We start from the raw sequence: 13,598 nt of genomic DNA, 5'->3' as shown, positions 1-13,598 counted from the left end.
CCCCCCCCCCCCCCCTTCATTGAAGAAACTCACCTTTTGTTCCGGCTTATCTGGCCCAGATATTTAATCATGTCGCCGGAAAACCACCCGTGAATACTCGACGACACGTTCACTATCCGCCCTTCAACCCCCGTCGCTTTCGCCGTCTCCGCCATCGTATTCACCAACAGTTTCGTCAACAGAAAATGACCTGAGCAAAATAATAATTATTATTTATCACATAATATAAATAAACTTCAAAATACATAATATTTATATTTTTTAAAAATTACCCAAATAATTAGTGGCGAAGGTCATTTCGATCCCGTCCTCGGAAATTGCGTGGTCATGCGAGAATTTGCCAGCGTTATTTCTAAAATTAAAAAAAAAAAAATTAAAATGAATAACAGCGTTATGGTTAAGAGAATAATTAGAGTGATGAAAGAAAAGGGAAATTTACATGAGGAGGTTTAGAGGAAGGTTGAGAGATTGAAATTGATGAACAAAGTTTGTAACGGAAGAAAGAGAACTCAAATCAAGTGGCATAACGATGATTTGGGAATCGGAGCATTCGGAGAGGATCCGCGCCTTGGTTTCCTCGGCGGCTTTCAGGTTCCGGGAGGGGAGGATGAGACGAACCCGACGTTTGGCTAGAACCCGAGCCGTCTCAGCTCCAATACCAGACGTGGCGCCTGAGAAAAACAAACAAACAAATAAATAAATAAATAAATAAATAAATAAAAGGGTGAGACGGAAAGAAGAGAGGAGAGTAATACCGGTGATGATGGCGGTGAGGGAAGGGAGGGGGAGAGGAGAGGAGGCGGTGACTTGTTCGGCGGTGGATTTGGAGCCGAAGCCGGAGGGGCCGGGGGAGCCGGCGAGGTAGTAGAAAGAATCGAGCATTTGGAGGGAATGGAGGAGAGTGTCAGAAATGGCAGGCCACGCCGGGGTTCATGTGTCAACTTCAGAAGGCAGAGGGATTGAAAAAGAGAGAGAGAAGGGTTTGTTAATAAGGGAAGCCGGGGGATGGGGTTTGGACTGCAATTTATAAAGCCCCATGAGAGAGAGAGAGAGAGGGTGGATAACATATTTGTCATTTCAGAACGCCTTTGTTTCTTTATTCAAATGGGTAATTGGGAGCTTCCATTCATTTATTACTATTTCTTTTTTTCTTTTTTTCTTTTTCTTTTTCTGCTACTTTTTACTAATTTCCCTTCACTTTTTTCTCATTGAATTAAAATAACATAAAATCTAGACAAAAATAATAATAATTTCTTCCAAATTATTAATATATATATATATATAGAAATAGAAAAGAAAAAAAAGTTTCATACGCAAACGTTTTGGGTTCATAGCTTTTAGTTGGATGTGGAATTGGAATTAGAAAAGGTGACAGATGGCCATTCCCTTTTCCACTTTTTTTTTTTAATTTTATATTCAAAAAATGCTTCTAGCTTTAATTTTGGTTGGGTATATGTTGGTTGCAACGACGACGTTTTGGAAGTAAAAATTTTCTTTAAACCATAATAATCAAATTTATAATTTTACCATTAAAAATTAGAAAATAAATAATTATTTTGTAGAATGTGAACCTTGGTATAGTTATATATAATTAAATTTTTTATGAAAATTTCAGAAGAAAATAAAAATGAAAATCTTAAAGAAATCATACATATTAAGGACTAAGTACATGTAAGTACAAAAGAAATATAGATATTTAAAGAAATTAGTAGAGTAACAATAGTTTCACGTAAATTTTAAAAAAAAAAAAAGGAAAATAAATGGAATGATTGAGAATTTTGAGGCGTTGATTGGTTAGGGAGGAGTCGGCGATTAATTTAAAAGGGTTGAAAAAGTCGTAGAGTGACACGTTGGGAGGAGAGAGAAGGAGTGCACGTGAGGGGTTGTTCGGATCGGCTGGAAGGGTCAATTCCACGGCCTCGATTCCGTAAGACTGATACGGGGAGAAGGAAAATGCCAGCTGGCTAATCATTAATCGTCGAAAAGGCATCTTTTAAATTTTAGTTATTTTCTTTTTTTGTTGTATTATTATTATTATTATTATTATTATTATTATTATTATTATTATTATTATTATTATTATTATTATCCAACAGAACAAGACTCGAATCACATGGTTTGAAATTAATTGAAGTGAACTAGTTGTCATCCCCATAAATAAATTAAATTAAATTAAAATTTCTTATTTGGCAAATTAGGAAGTTTCTTTCACTCTTCAACACACACATGGTTGGATTCATGGAATTCCTTAAACTAAACCCACTATCATTTCATTTGAATGTCTGGTTTTATTCAACTTATCTCTTATAACAGTTTTGTTAAATTTAACCATCATTATATCAACATTTTATTATAAATAATCATGTCAACTATAATTAATGTGTTTACTTTTTCACAATAAATATGGATTGTAATCATAATGAAAATTCATAGTAACAAAAAGCCTTAGTTTACTTCTAAAACTTATAATATAAGTTTATATTTCTAATTAATTAAAATGCAATGACTAAATATATATATTTATGAGTTATAATGTATTTATTTGTAATTTAAGAATTTAAAATTATCGCATAGGGTAGGAAAGATATTAGATTTATAACCATCTAAACTAAAATAAGTTGATTTTGATTTTGATGTATTATTGAATGAAGAAAGAAAAATTGTATAAATTGAAAAATAAGTCACAGGGAATTATTAATTGCAACATGTCACGTGGGCATGCATGTGTCACAACCCTAGTCACCTTCATTCATCTTTTCACTTTAGTAAGCTTCACATGATATAATCCAAAATTGGGAAGGTGTTTTCTGTAATTATATAATCTTTTTTTTTTAATATATATATTTATATACTATTTTCCAAAATACTAAATTTTCCACAAAGATTAAGAAATATGATAAATATATAGATAAAGCCATGTTTAATTTACTTGGAAGTATTAAAAAATGAAAAAAAAATATATTGTTATTATTAGTTTTATACATTTTAATCGAGGATTTTGTTTTTGGTAGAAAGAAAGGTAATTAAATTATTTAAATTTGATGGTGAGCTAAAAGTTAGAATTAAAAAAATAAAAAAGAAAAAATTCGAGCTTTTTGGAGCACTTACCACACAAACCCGTGGCCTAAGGAGGGGACCCTGTGACATCATATTCTCTACTCCACAACCCCATTATCTTATTCTCCCTAGTGCTTTGATATAATTACCCGCTCTTCATCACATTTTCATACAACCTTCTTCACCTTAATGCCACCTTTGTGTCCGGTGTTACGGTAATATGTATCCAAGGCTTGTTGTTTGTGGTCATTTGTTAGATGTTTCGTTCATGTTTGTCTAAGACGTATTGTCCATGGCTGCATGCTCGTTCCAAACCCATTTTACATATTTTCATTTTAGATAGGCCTTTATTATTTCATGTTGTGTCAACACGAGAGTGTATGACCGTTCACCAAAATCATGTTTACACCCGATATGACTAAAATGTCCCAAAATGTACTATAGGAGATATGATTAGTCATCACTACTTCATACTTGAATTATATGATATCAAATCCGTTGTTGTCATCTAATTGCTTCTAGTTCGTAACATTATTTATTTCCTCAAATAAATATCTCTCTCAAACATGACTCGAGGCTCGAGTATACGTCAATTTTGTCTGCAAAGTCCGAATTTCTCATAACTGACTTATACGTTGGGTTGGAACAAATGTCGCACAATCACTGTCCTGCTGCCACACAAATGCGATTTAATAGACATGTAAATTGTGTATTTTGTATTGTTTGAATGAAATTAGGTGGGTAGATCTTCATGTTAATCATATTAGTCATTAAATAGTTTGTGTAGACGAGTGTAAGTGAATAGCCTATAATAAGAATAATCATCAAATCACACATATGTATATACATGATATGAAGATATTTATTGAGGGTATTAATATTTGAATTTGGTTTAATTTTTGAAAAAAAAGGTTAGAATACAACCTAATGGTGGTAGGGCAACATAATTAACATAATTAAGCATCAAGAAAGAGGACAAAAGGGAGGCATTATGATTAGTTAATTAATTAATTAACGATGTTAATTTGCATAGTAATCCAGGATAAGCGCATTAATACAAAGAAATCTGGTAATAAAGCAAAATCAAATCGAACCATGAAGAAATAAATAAAACATTTTTAATGTTGAAAGGATAAATATGTAAATTGAAAAGGAAATTCCAACTCCACCACATTAAAAAAATATGTAAATTGGATTGTGATTTGTGTCCAAGATATGGATACAGCCCATGAAATCCTAATCTTGGATTTTGTGTGTCTTTTTGCTAAATCCATCATTAATCCCTAATTATTTGGGTGTTTAATTACCCATCTATCTTTCCCTAATCTAAATTTAATCCAACCTAATCTCAACGTTATACTTTTAACTATATTATATATCATACTAATGGTTAGGTTTAAACCCTATTATATATATCTTTCTCCATTTTCTAAATTTTTCAATCACATATTATATTTTTGTCTAAAAACAAACAAGAATCGATACCATATTTGAATAAGAGTAGTCTTAAGGTGCACCTTCCTTTTCATTGGCTCAATTATAGAAACAAGATTCGAACCTATGGTCAACCCGCCTTTGACTTGTTGGATTGGGTGGTCGGGTCGTAACAATCCCACTACATCATGACCCTTTCGACTCAGCTGGATGTTGCTCTAGCCTACTACGAAGATCTCGTACCCTACAACCTAACCTAAGAGACTTTATAGCTAAGCGTGTTTTGTTTGGAGGAATTCATATTTGCTTCTTATTTATTTATGCGTTGAAATCTTTTAAAATCCGACTGATGTGATATGAAAATAAATTATCGGATTTGTGATTTGTTTCCACTAACCCTCTTTTCGTAACCAAAACATATTTAATAAACGATACCCACTTATTCGAATATAATAATGTGGAAGGAAGCTTAGGTTATACAATATAAATACACCATATGTAACGAATACATAAAAGAAAGGTTCAATAATTGGCAGTAAGTAGACATTTGATGTGGGGAAGGCTAGGAATCTTTGAAGGGTCCCCCCCCCCCTTAAAATTAGGGTTTTTGGGGCCTAATTTTCCAATCCTCTTTTGCTCTTAAATTATTGGATCCCAATCCTCCCATGCATCTTCTTTCATATCACCGATCAATATCTTTAAACCAAAGTTTTCTTTTTTCCACTTTTAATTATTTGGTTCGTAAATAATAATGTTGTCAAATGTCAAATGTTTTTTTAAAAGTTTAATAATTTGACGGCAATGGAAGAAGATGTGAATACAAACAAAACAAATTGTCCCATTGGAATCTCCAAATTCATTGCTAATTTCTTCTAAACATATTATTTTAATTCATAATACAAAATTAAGAGGTCGAGCTTATCATGTCTAAGTTTGAACTTAAATTCGTGATATATTAATTATAGCTTATAAAGTTTATTAATTTTTTTTTTAAATATAGGTATTAGGGGGAGGGTTTTTAAGTAATAAAACAATAAAATAAAAACGGAAATAATAATTTATTAGAATAAAGTAGATTTAGAATTAAATTGTACCAAAAAACTTTATCTAATTTATAAATTGAATCAAAATATTGGTATTTTAGTTTTAAAAGAGAGAAATTAAATAGAAAAGAGCATTGGAATAATTTATTTGATGAAAGTTGTTTTAAATGGTATGGATATTGACACAAATGGATTAAGTTGGAAGAACCTGACTCCACCACCTTTGGAACCTTTATTATTGCTCTTATTATTATTATTATTATTATCCAAAAGTTCTTTACATATTAAATTAAATGTTATTTTTGTCTTTTGAGTGCTACACCAAATCTTAATCTCATTCTTTTAGAAAAACTATAATCATAATTTAGATTTTCATAAATTTATGTAGAACCCATTTCATAATTTTTTTTTTAGTTTAAAAAATGTATGCTTTGGCACAAATTAAATTTAAATTAAAAAAAGTTAGTGGAATATATTAATAAATTTATTAAGATATTTGTATTATGGATGAATTCTTATTTCAAAAAAACTAAGAATGAACCATATTGTATGAATACCTTTACAAAAGTAATTTTCGGGTCAAATTGAGTCATATGAACACTTTGTGTTAGGAACGACTAAAATCTTCATCACTAGAAAATAACTAAAAATATCATCATAATAAGGTTTAAAGCTCGATTTTTAAGATTTTTTTTTTTAATATATAAAAAGTTACATTTTTAGGAGCCTAACTACTAAGCTTAATTAAATTATTTGGAGGATTAAAATTTTTAAAAATTATAAAATTTCAAGATTTGAATAGATAAACAGAAATTAAAATTCTCCAAACAAAAATTTTAATGGATAGAAAAATCTAAATTTGAGATGTGAAATAGGCACTACTTTTGTCAGTAAGGCCCAAGAAGAAAAAAGGATAAAAAGTTGTTGGTGGATCATTGGGTCAGCCCATTGAGCCCAAAACTTTAATGGGCTTGTCACAGGTTGAGGCCCAAAACGTTAATATTATTGTGAGCCTCAAGGTGGACCCAATTTCTAGAAGCTAAGCTCATAAATCAATTTATGGCCTAATGAGTTCGGCCTATCGAATTGACACTTTAAATTGGGCCTTTAAATTATGTTTTTTAATTGTCAAACCCGAATTTTAATAGGCATTTTTCGGATTCCATTTTTTATTAAAATTTATTTCGTAAATTTCACTGGTCTTTATTAAATAATTTATTTAGTTCAAAATATAGGAAGAATAGATAATAGGATGTTATAATATTGATATGAAATTCATGGAAATTCCAAAGAGCAAGAACTTTCGACCTAAAATATCTAAAATCGTCCAAAATAATAAGAAACTGATCTAAAGAAAACTTTTGGAAGTTATCACCATGATGTTCAAGATCAAGAGTAAAGAAAACTCGATTTTAAACTCGTTATTCGAATCACTCTACAAAAATCTAAAAATTGATATTAGAGCCAAATTTTAGTACTACAACGGTAGTAATAGAGATTTAAACTTCATGAAAAAGCATAGACAAATATATTAGAAAGACGTTACATTCATTTTGATATCATGTGAATGGTATAATACGGATCTAATATATATTTACTCCTTAATCTTTACATTAACATGGAGGCTCGTCCAACCACGGGGCTCCTCTCTCTAATTTTCTAAACATCTTTCAAAATCACCTCCAAACTCTTCAATGAATCTATGGCCAAAAGTAGTTTAGTCATGTGGATCATCGTAAAAGTCAAGTTAGGCAATTCCAAAGTCACTCTCGAACATGTACACCGTGGTCTAGTCAATTAGCAGTCAATATTTTGATCTTCGGGCCATCCAAACTCTTCAAGGAATGCCAAAACAACTCCATTTGACCATCCAAAACCAGTCTACACTCAAACATAGGAACCAAAAGGAAACAGATCAGCAGAGGAACACTTTCTTTTCTTAATGATTCAAATGAGTGGAAGAGAGAAATGCCAATGCAAGTTGATGAGTGATGTACCTGAGGGACATATTCACCTCCTGCGCCGAAGTCTCCACACTTTTGGACATCATATTTCTCATGCATATACCCTGTTTTCTTGTAAGCCACATAGTTGGTTCGAAGCCATCTCACGGCCATATCCTCAGCCAATACCCTTGCTTCTTTCAACTCCGATCTCGCCAGTCCCTCGATGATCATGTGCTGAATTGGCGCCCAACCATTCGGGAAATCCCTTTTGTTGTGTACAGATATGAAAGGTTTGAGTGTTGTGCATGTAAACCAAACAGTTCCTAAAGATTCAGTACTACTAACCATTGTTCTCCTGAATTAATAGTAGAAGTTGCAATCCCGGCATTGCATAGCAAGCCTGACTTCCGTAAGCTTTTCAACACTTTCTTCATCTGTATGCTGTCTGTTTATACAAAAACAAGCATACAATTCCTACCCTTAGCCTTCAGAGAAACTTAGCTGAAAAAATGCTTATGATAAAGAGGGAATTAGCTACAAACCGTTGTAGAACGATTCGATCCAGAGCGGAATGAAGTTCGAAGCATATATGTTCTTGTTCTGGTTCTGAGCATCCCATGTATGAACACCCTGAAAGCTCCAAAAGTTTCAATCAACATAACTGCTAAAAGAAGAGTATCAAAAGCTTAGAAAGTTTTCAGAAATTATATGCATATATATATACCTTGTGAGAGCCATTATCAAGCCAGTAATCAAGCCATTGTCCCTTCTCTGAGTTCCAGAAAATAGAGTTGATTGTCTTCTTTCTGACTAGTGAAGCCTCCAAAAATTTATAAGCAAGGCAGAAATCTCCAGCAGCTCTTGCCAAATTGGAGATGTCAAGTTCCATCTGAATTCAGAGAAAACATTAGTTGTGCTAATGGTGATACGAAGAACGTCGAGGTTTTCGAAGAACTGTTCAAGCCATACCTTGAGTATGAATACATTGAGATCAACTGGCAAGATTGAAGTTGTAGCCAATGTTGATAAGTCCGTGTGATCCCTTCAAGAAGCAAACTCAAAAGCGTTTAAAAACTTCATTGCTGTAATGCTATAAAAATGTCTCAAAACTTAATAAACTCTTAGCTCTGCAGATATTCCAAATCACAATGGTTATACCTCATCCATCTTGAACTGAAATCCCAACCAGATTCGGCAGCCGATGCGAGTTCACGGTATAGACGCTGCTTGTCGTAGTTATTCACAAACTTTGAGGCAAGTTTCTCATCCTGTCAAGAATAAATCATGAAGTCAAACACAAGGTAAGTTCATATTATGGCAGGTAGGTAACTAAGATCCAGGAGGAAAACACACCAGCAGAGAAGATTCAGGCCTGGGTTCATTCCACATTGCATAATATCTAGACAAAGAATGATTTCCACCAGGAGCCTTCCGGACGGTAACAGAATGGAATCCTAAAACCAATAGAGAAAGACTAAATTACAAACTGACTAAAACTAAGGAAATCAATACAGCTATAATGGTCGATCGAGTAAGACGCATCGGTATCTCGTTGTACCTGAATTCCAGAACATATGCTCTTTGATCAAAGCTGGGAGGGAATTCCTCACGAACTCTAAATCACCTGTTCTAAGGTATATGTCATAAACCATGGAACTCAAGAGAGGAGGCTGACTGCAAAATGTAGTCCAGGGTTGGATAATCAGTTTCCAAAACTACTAAATTTTCACACATTCTTCACAGGGATTGATGAGTTAATTTACCTTCTGTTAGTGTAATAAGCTCTAGCACCATTCAAAACATGGCCAAATTCATCAATCATTGAAATGAGATTGATAACAATTCCCTTGGCAGTATCATACATTTTACTAGCTAACAATCCTCTGCACAAAATGAAATAAAAACAAATGAGGGAACAATCCCACCCAGTTTTGTCATCATTCAAGAAAATATAATGTACAAAATTTTCAGTTTCTTAATGGGAAATTTTCAAATTGCATTTCCCAAATTTCACAGTGGAATATTTGACAGAAACCAGTTGAACAGCCCGAGGATTGTTTCTTCACAAAGTGACAAAAGGGGGAAACACAGAATCCAAGAAAAGGGGCCGGCAAAGATAAGAACAATGTGAAGAAAAAAGTGAGTTTATAAAAGGCCAAATTCAATCAGGAACAGTTTTCTTGGAAAAGTACAAGTCAAGTTAAAACGCTGGAGATTAAAATAAAATCATTGAAAAAGCAGAAAGAAATCGAGACAAAACTGTAGCCATCACAATACCTGATAATCCAATAGGAATCCCAATAGTAAACTTCCCGGAATCTGGCTCCGGGAATGATACAGGGCATAGGCAACGGCAGCAGAGTGTGAGCATCGGGGCGATGAATGATATCATCGGAGACTTTCCGACTAAGATTCTTCCAGTAATTATGAATCTCCAAAGCCCAAGCTCTAACCCCCGCATTCTCCACCTTCGGCAAAAACCCTTGAGGCCGAGGGACAAAATCCAGAGGGTCGGAGTACACCATATCGGTTCCAGCACTATCGAAATACTCGCTAATAAACGACTTCAAATCCTCGACCGGGACAGAGCCATTGGAGGATCGTGAAAGGGCATCAAAAGCCCTCTCAGTGGAATTCAAATCAAATTTAAGCGACAAATCGACGTAATATTTAAGATCGAAATCAAGTTTACCAAAGGAATTGAGCGCCACAACCTGAAGACGCTCGAGAAACTTGACGAGATTGCTGACCGGAATAACCGGACCCCTATAGGCCAAGCGAGGAGAGTAAACTTCGTGCAAAGGCATGGGAGCGGCGGGAGGAAGCAATGGTACGACGACAAGGAAAAAGAGAAAAAGAGTTAATGAACAATGAACGGACGGAGTAAGAAGGGGTTGAAAGAAAGCCATATTTATGGAGGAAGAAAACTGGGGGAGGTGATGACAGAGTGCGGACTAGGAGAGAGAGAAAAAAAAGTACAGAGAAGAGAGAGAGAGAGAGGGATTTGTGGCGAAGAAGAAGGTGATGACGAGGATTGATGGGAAAATTATGAGAGAAGAATGAATCGAGAATCGAGATGGAAATTTCGTTTTTATGATCTTGGAAAGAAGCTATGAATGGTGTCCAATGGATTAGGCCAATTAACAAATGGATATCAATTTCTTTCTCTCTCTCCGCCTGTTGATATCAAAATTTGGTACCAAACACAACGGGCGGCGCGCGGCCTGTTGGGTTTAACCAATGTTTTCTGGACTTCAATTCCTATTTTGCTATCTTCTTCAAACCTTTTCAATATTCCCTTTTTTTTTAAAATTAATTTAATTAAAAAAATAACTCAATAAATAAAATAAAATAAAATAAAATAAAAGATTTTAAAATATGGTATTTGAAAAAAGAAACGCGGACAAAGCAAGTGGATTGTCTCGGCGTCGTTTATGAGTCAGAAATTGAAACTGAAAGCTTTACGGTTATGACCTTTTAAGATCAAATAAATTATATATATTTTTTATATTTAAAAATAAAAAATAAAAAATATTATGCCAACTCATACACTTCCATAATTATGATAAAATCACCTTTACGTTTATTTTTAATTGATGTCGGTTTCTTTATCATTTTTAGCTAAAATTGAATGAAACAAAAACGGTTTTGTTTTTTAGTGAAAATAGTGTTTTTTTTTTATAAAGTAATTCTGAAAATATGAACAAAAATGATAAATAATTGCTTTTTTTTTTTAATTAAAAATTCTTGGGCGTATTAAATTTTACATGAAAGTCATAACTGTCCAAATAAATAGTAAAAATCAAAACAAGTTAGGCGGAGATTCCAAATTTCACGCGTTAAATTCCAACCAATTTCTTTCCCCTCCTTTTCTTTTATTTTTTAATTTATTTTCTTTCCTCTAAATTGTTCATTAAAGAATCTAATTAACAAAACAAAAAAACAAATCAATCCCTCAAGAACTAAAAAACGGACCTTACGGAAGCCTTATGAGTGACTGAAATCTGGAGGTTTCAGACTCCGGAGTCAACTTTCCCGGAATGTCGTCAGGTACTGTTTACTTTCCCGTTAGTCTATATCTATAGTTGACGCAACTCTGTACCGAATAAAGGTAACAGCTCTTTTCCTAAAGCGCTTGAGTTTAATCTACACTCTCATCCATCCAATACTTGGGAGCGAGACAAACCTACCGTTTGCTTTTCTAAAATTACAATCTTGAAAGTAATAAAATCATGTTTTTTTTCAACTTTTTTTAATTTGTGACTTTTACCACAGTAAATATAATATGCAAATTTTAACTATTTAATTTTAAATTAAAAAAAAAAAAAAGTTAAAATTGTAATTTAAAAGTCAAAATTAGGTGTAACAAAAGGCATCATAGTGTGATAAGTGTCGTCCTTATGGTTGATGACTAAGCATTAAACCGTGGTCTAGATCTGAAGAGTTGATTGAGATTAACAATACCCATTTAAGAAAAGTGACAATTATTGAGATACTTTATAGTCACTATTTTAAAATATATTTTTTTAATAACCACATATTTTAAGCCTATATTATAACATAAAAAATGAGATCAAATTATCAATTTGAACTCTATCGTTTAAACTAACTTTAATCCGGTTTAATTTATACAATCCAATCAACTTTAATAAAGTTAATCATTTTTTTAATAGAGTTTGAGCATTTGAAATTTCGTTAGACTTTCATCAACTTCATCCACCAATATTTTAAAAGGAAAGGATAAGCATAAGCTTACCATATATATATATATATATTTTTACTATTAAAAAAATAATGTTTGTTTTGGAACCAATTTTGTGAAACTTTTTCATATTCCTTAAACATAAATGAAAGTTATTGACTCTTACTTTTTTCCTACAATAAATCAATGGAAATTCTAGAATAATTATGTTTTACACGTTGTAATTTTCGAATATTATTTTAATAAAATTTCGTTATCGTTACTTTTATATAGTCAACGAGATGTTATTCTTCTAGCTTACATCGAAAACGTTTAGATATGAAATATGTGATAAAAAAAATTAAAACTATATTCTTGTTACGTGTAACAAGTTAATTTGATTATAATATATGCTTTGTTATTAAAAACAAAAGCTAACAATGAATTAAGAATAAAATTTAGTCCACATTTTACCATGCTAAAGAATAAAATTTTTGAATAATTAACTAAAAATCTTCAAAATATGATGGAAAAAAAGTTATAAAAAAAAAAAATCAGTAGTTAATATGTTTTGTTTATATAATAAAACTATTATATATTTATTAACAAAGGAAAAGTATTTATAGATTTAATTTTTTTTTAAATAGAATGATTATCAAATACGACTCAGTATATGGTCAAAACATTATTGTTCTCTATTAAATTAAGAAATTCAAATCTTCGAACTACTTGAATTAAAAAAAATAGTAAATCAAAATTTAATAAACTTTTTCAATTCCGTATGGAATAGATTATTTATATGGACAAAAATCTAATGAATTTAAGAACTTATTAAATATTAAAATAAAAAATTAATATTTTTGTAATTTAGATATTATTTTATTAAGAAAAATGCTATAATTGAAATAAAAAATGACCAATTACAGTTCGACACGTTGACAAAATAGAAATAGGTGTCTGGTGGACCATACAATGCAAGTATGCCACTTGTAAAGTACGTGGTCAGACTTGACTCAGATCTTCACATGCACCGACAACTGGACCCGGTGAATTTAAAAATTATAAAATATATTTATTGAATTAAAATAAAATAAAATAAATTATATTTTGATTGGTTCTTATATCTTTTGCACCTGAAAACAACTAACTAATGGGAACCCTCTCACTTCAAACTTTTGATTTTATCCATTTGCAAATTATTTTATATATTTTAATACATTAAATTTACTACTCAGTTTCACTTTAAATTTATAATATTTATCTTAAATTTGAATAAATATTTCAATATTTATCGTATAATAACTCCATCTAATAAATCTACTAACTTCAAAATAAAAAAAATATAATTCAATTCATAAAATTTAAAGTCTCCGTTTAAAGGGAAATTTAATTTTAGAAAAAAAAGAACGGATATTTAGGACAGGGGGGGGGGGGGGG

At 31.9% G+C, this 13,598-nt stretch overlaps 2 protein-coding genes across 3 annotated transcripts in view; both read right to left on the bottom strand.

Moving 5' to 3' along the window:
- LOC111459194 (short-chain dehydrogenase TIC 32, chloroplastic-like) overlaps positions 1 to 1,025 on the bottom strand; it is a 2,241-nt gene extending 1,216 nt beyond the window's left edge. Inside the window, exons 1-4 of one of the 2 annotated variants that reach the window (XM_023101972.1) lie at positions 756 to 1,025; positions 440 to 671; positions 273 to 352; positions 34 to 190 (exon numbers count right to left, since the gene is read on the bottom strand). In XM_023101972.1, coding sequence (XP_022957740.1) covers positions 34 to 190; positions 273 to 352; positions 440 to 671; positions 756 to 882 — 596 coding nt within the window. In that variant the 5' untranslated portion in view covers positions 883 to 1,025. The remainder of the gene's footprint in view (positions 1 to 33; positions 191 to 272; positions 353 to 439; positions 672 to 755) is intronic. The other variant, XM_023101973.1, reaches the window with a different exon arrangement.
- Positions 1,026 to 7,020: 5,995 nt separating this feature from the next.
- On the bottom strand, positions 7,021 to 10,650 carry LOC111459683 (probable trehalase). The gene is made up of 11 exons (XM_023102696.1): positions 9,758 to 10,650; positions 9,244 to 9,363; positions 9,039 to 9,154; positions 8,834 to 8,934; positions 8,639 to 8,748; positions 8,450 to 8,522; positions 8,205 to 8,369; positions 8,023 to 8,110; positions 7,826 to 7,925; positions 7,532 to 7,745; positions 7,021 to 7,415 (listed from the first exon to the last, which is right to left on the bottom strand). Exons 1-11 carry the CDS (start codon positions 10,387 to 10,389, stop codon positions 7,332 to 7,334), a joined length of 1,803 nt encoding a protein of 600 aa, XP_022958464.1. The 5' UTR covers positions 10,390 to 10,650; the 3' UTR covers positions 7,021 to 7,331.
- Positions 10,651 to 13,598: the final 2,948 nt, after the last annotated feature.

Source organism: Cucurbita moschata, unplaced genomic scaffold, assembly GCF_002738365.1.
Source record: "Cucurbita moschata cultivar Rifu unplaced genomic scaffold, Cmos_1.0 Cmo_Scf00022, whole genome shotgun sequence".
Lineage (NCBI taxonomy): Eukaryota > Viridiplantae > Streptophyta > Magnoliopsida > Cucurbitales > Cucurbitaceae > Cucurbita > Cucurbita moschata.
The sequence above is the reverse complement of the archived record's forward strand: the minus strand, read 5'-3'. Positions and strand labels throughout refer to the sequence as shown.

Excerpts from the sequence above, each read along its gene's own strand:
- LOC111459683 (XM_023102696.1), bottom strand. The coding sequence starts at position 10,389 with ATGGCTTTCTTTCAACCCCTTCTTACTCCGTCCGTTCATTGTTCATTA. Across the intron at positions 8,370-8,449 it reads TCAATGTATTCATACTCAAG|ATGGAACTTGACATCTCCAA; the intron begins GTATGGCTTGAA and ends CTCTGAATTCAG. Across the intron at positions 7,926-8,022 it reads GATCGAATCGTTCTACAACG|ACAGCATACAGATGAAGAAA; the intron begins GTTTGTAGCTAA and ends TTGTATAAACAG.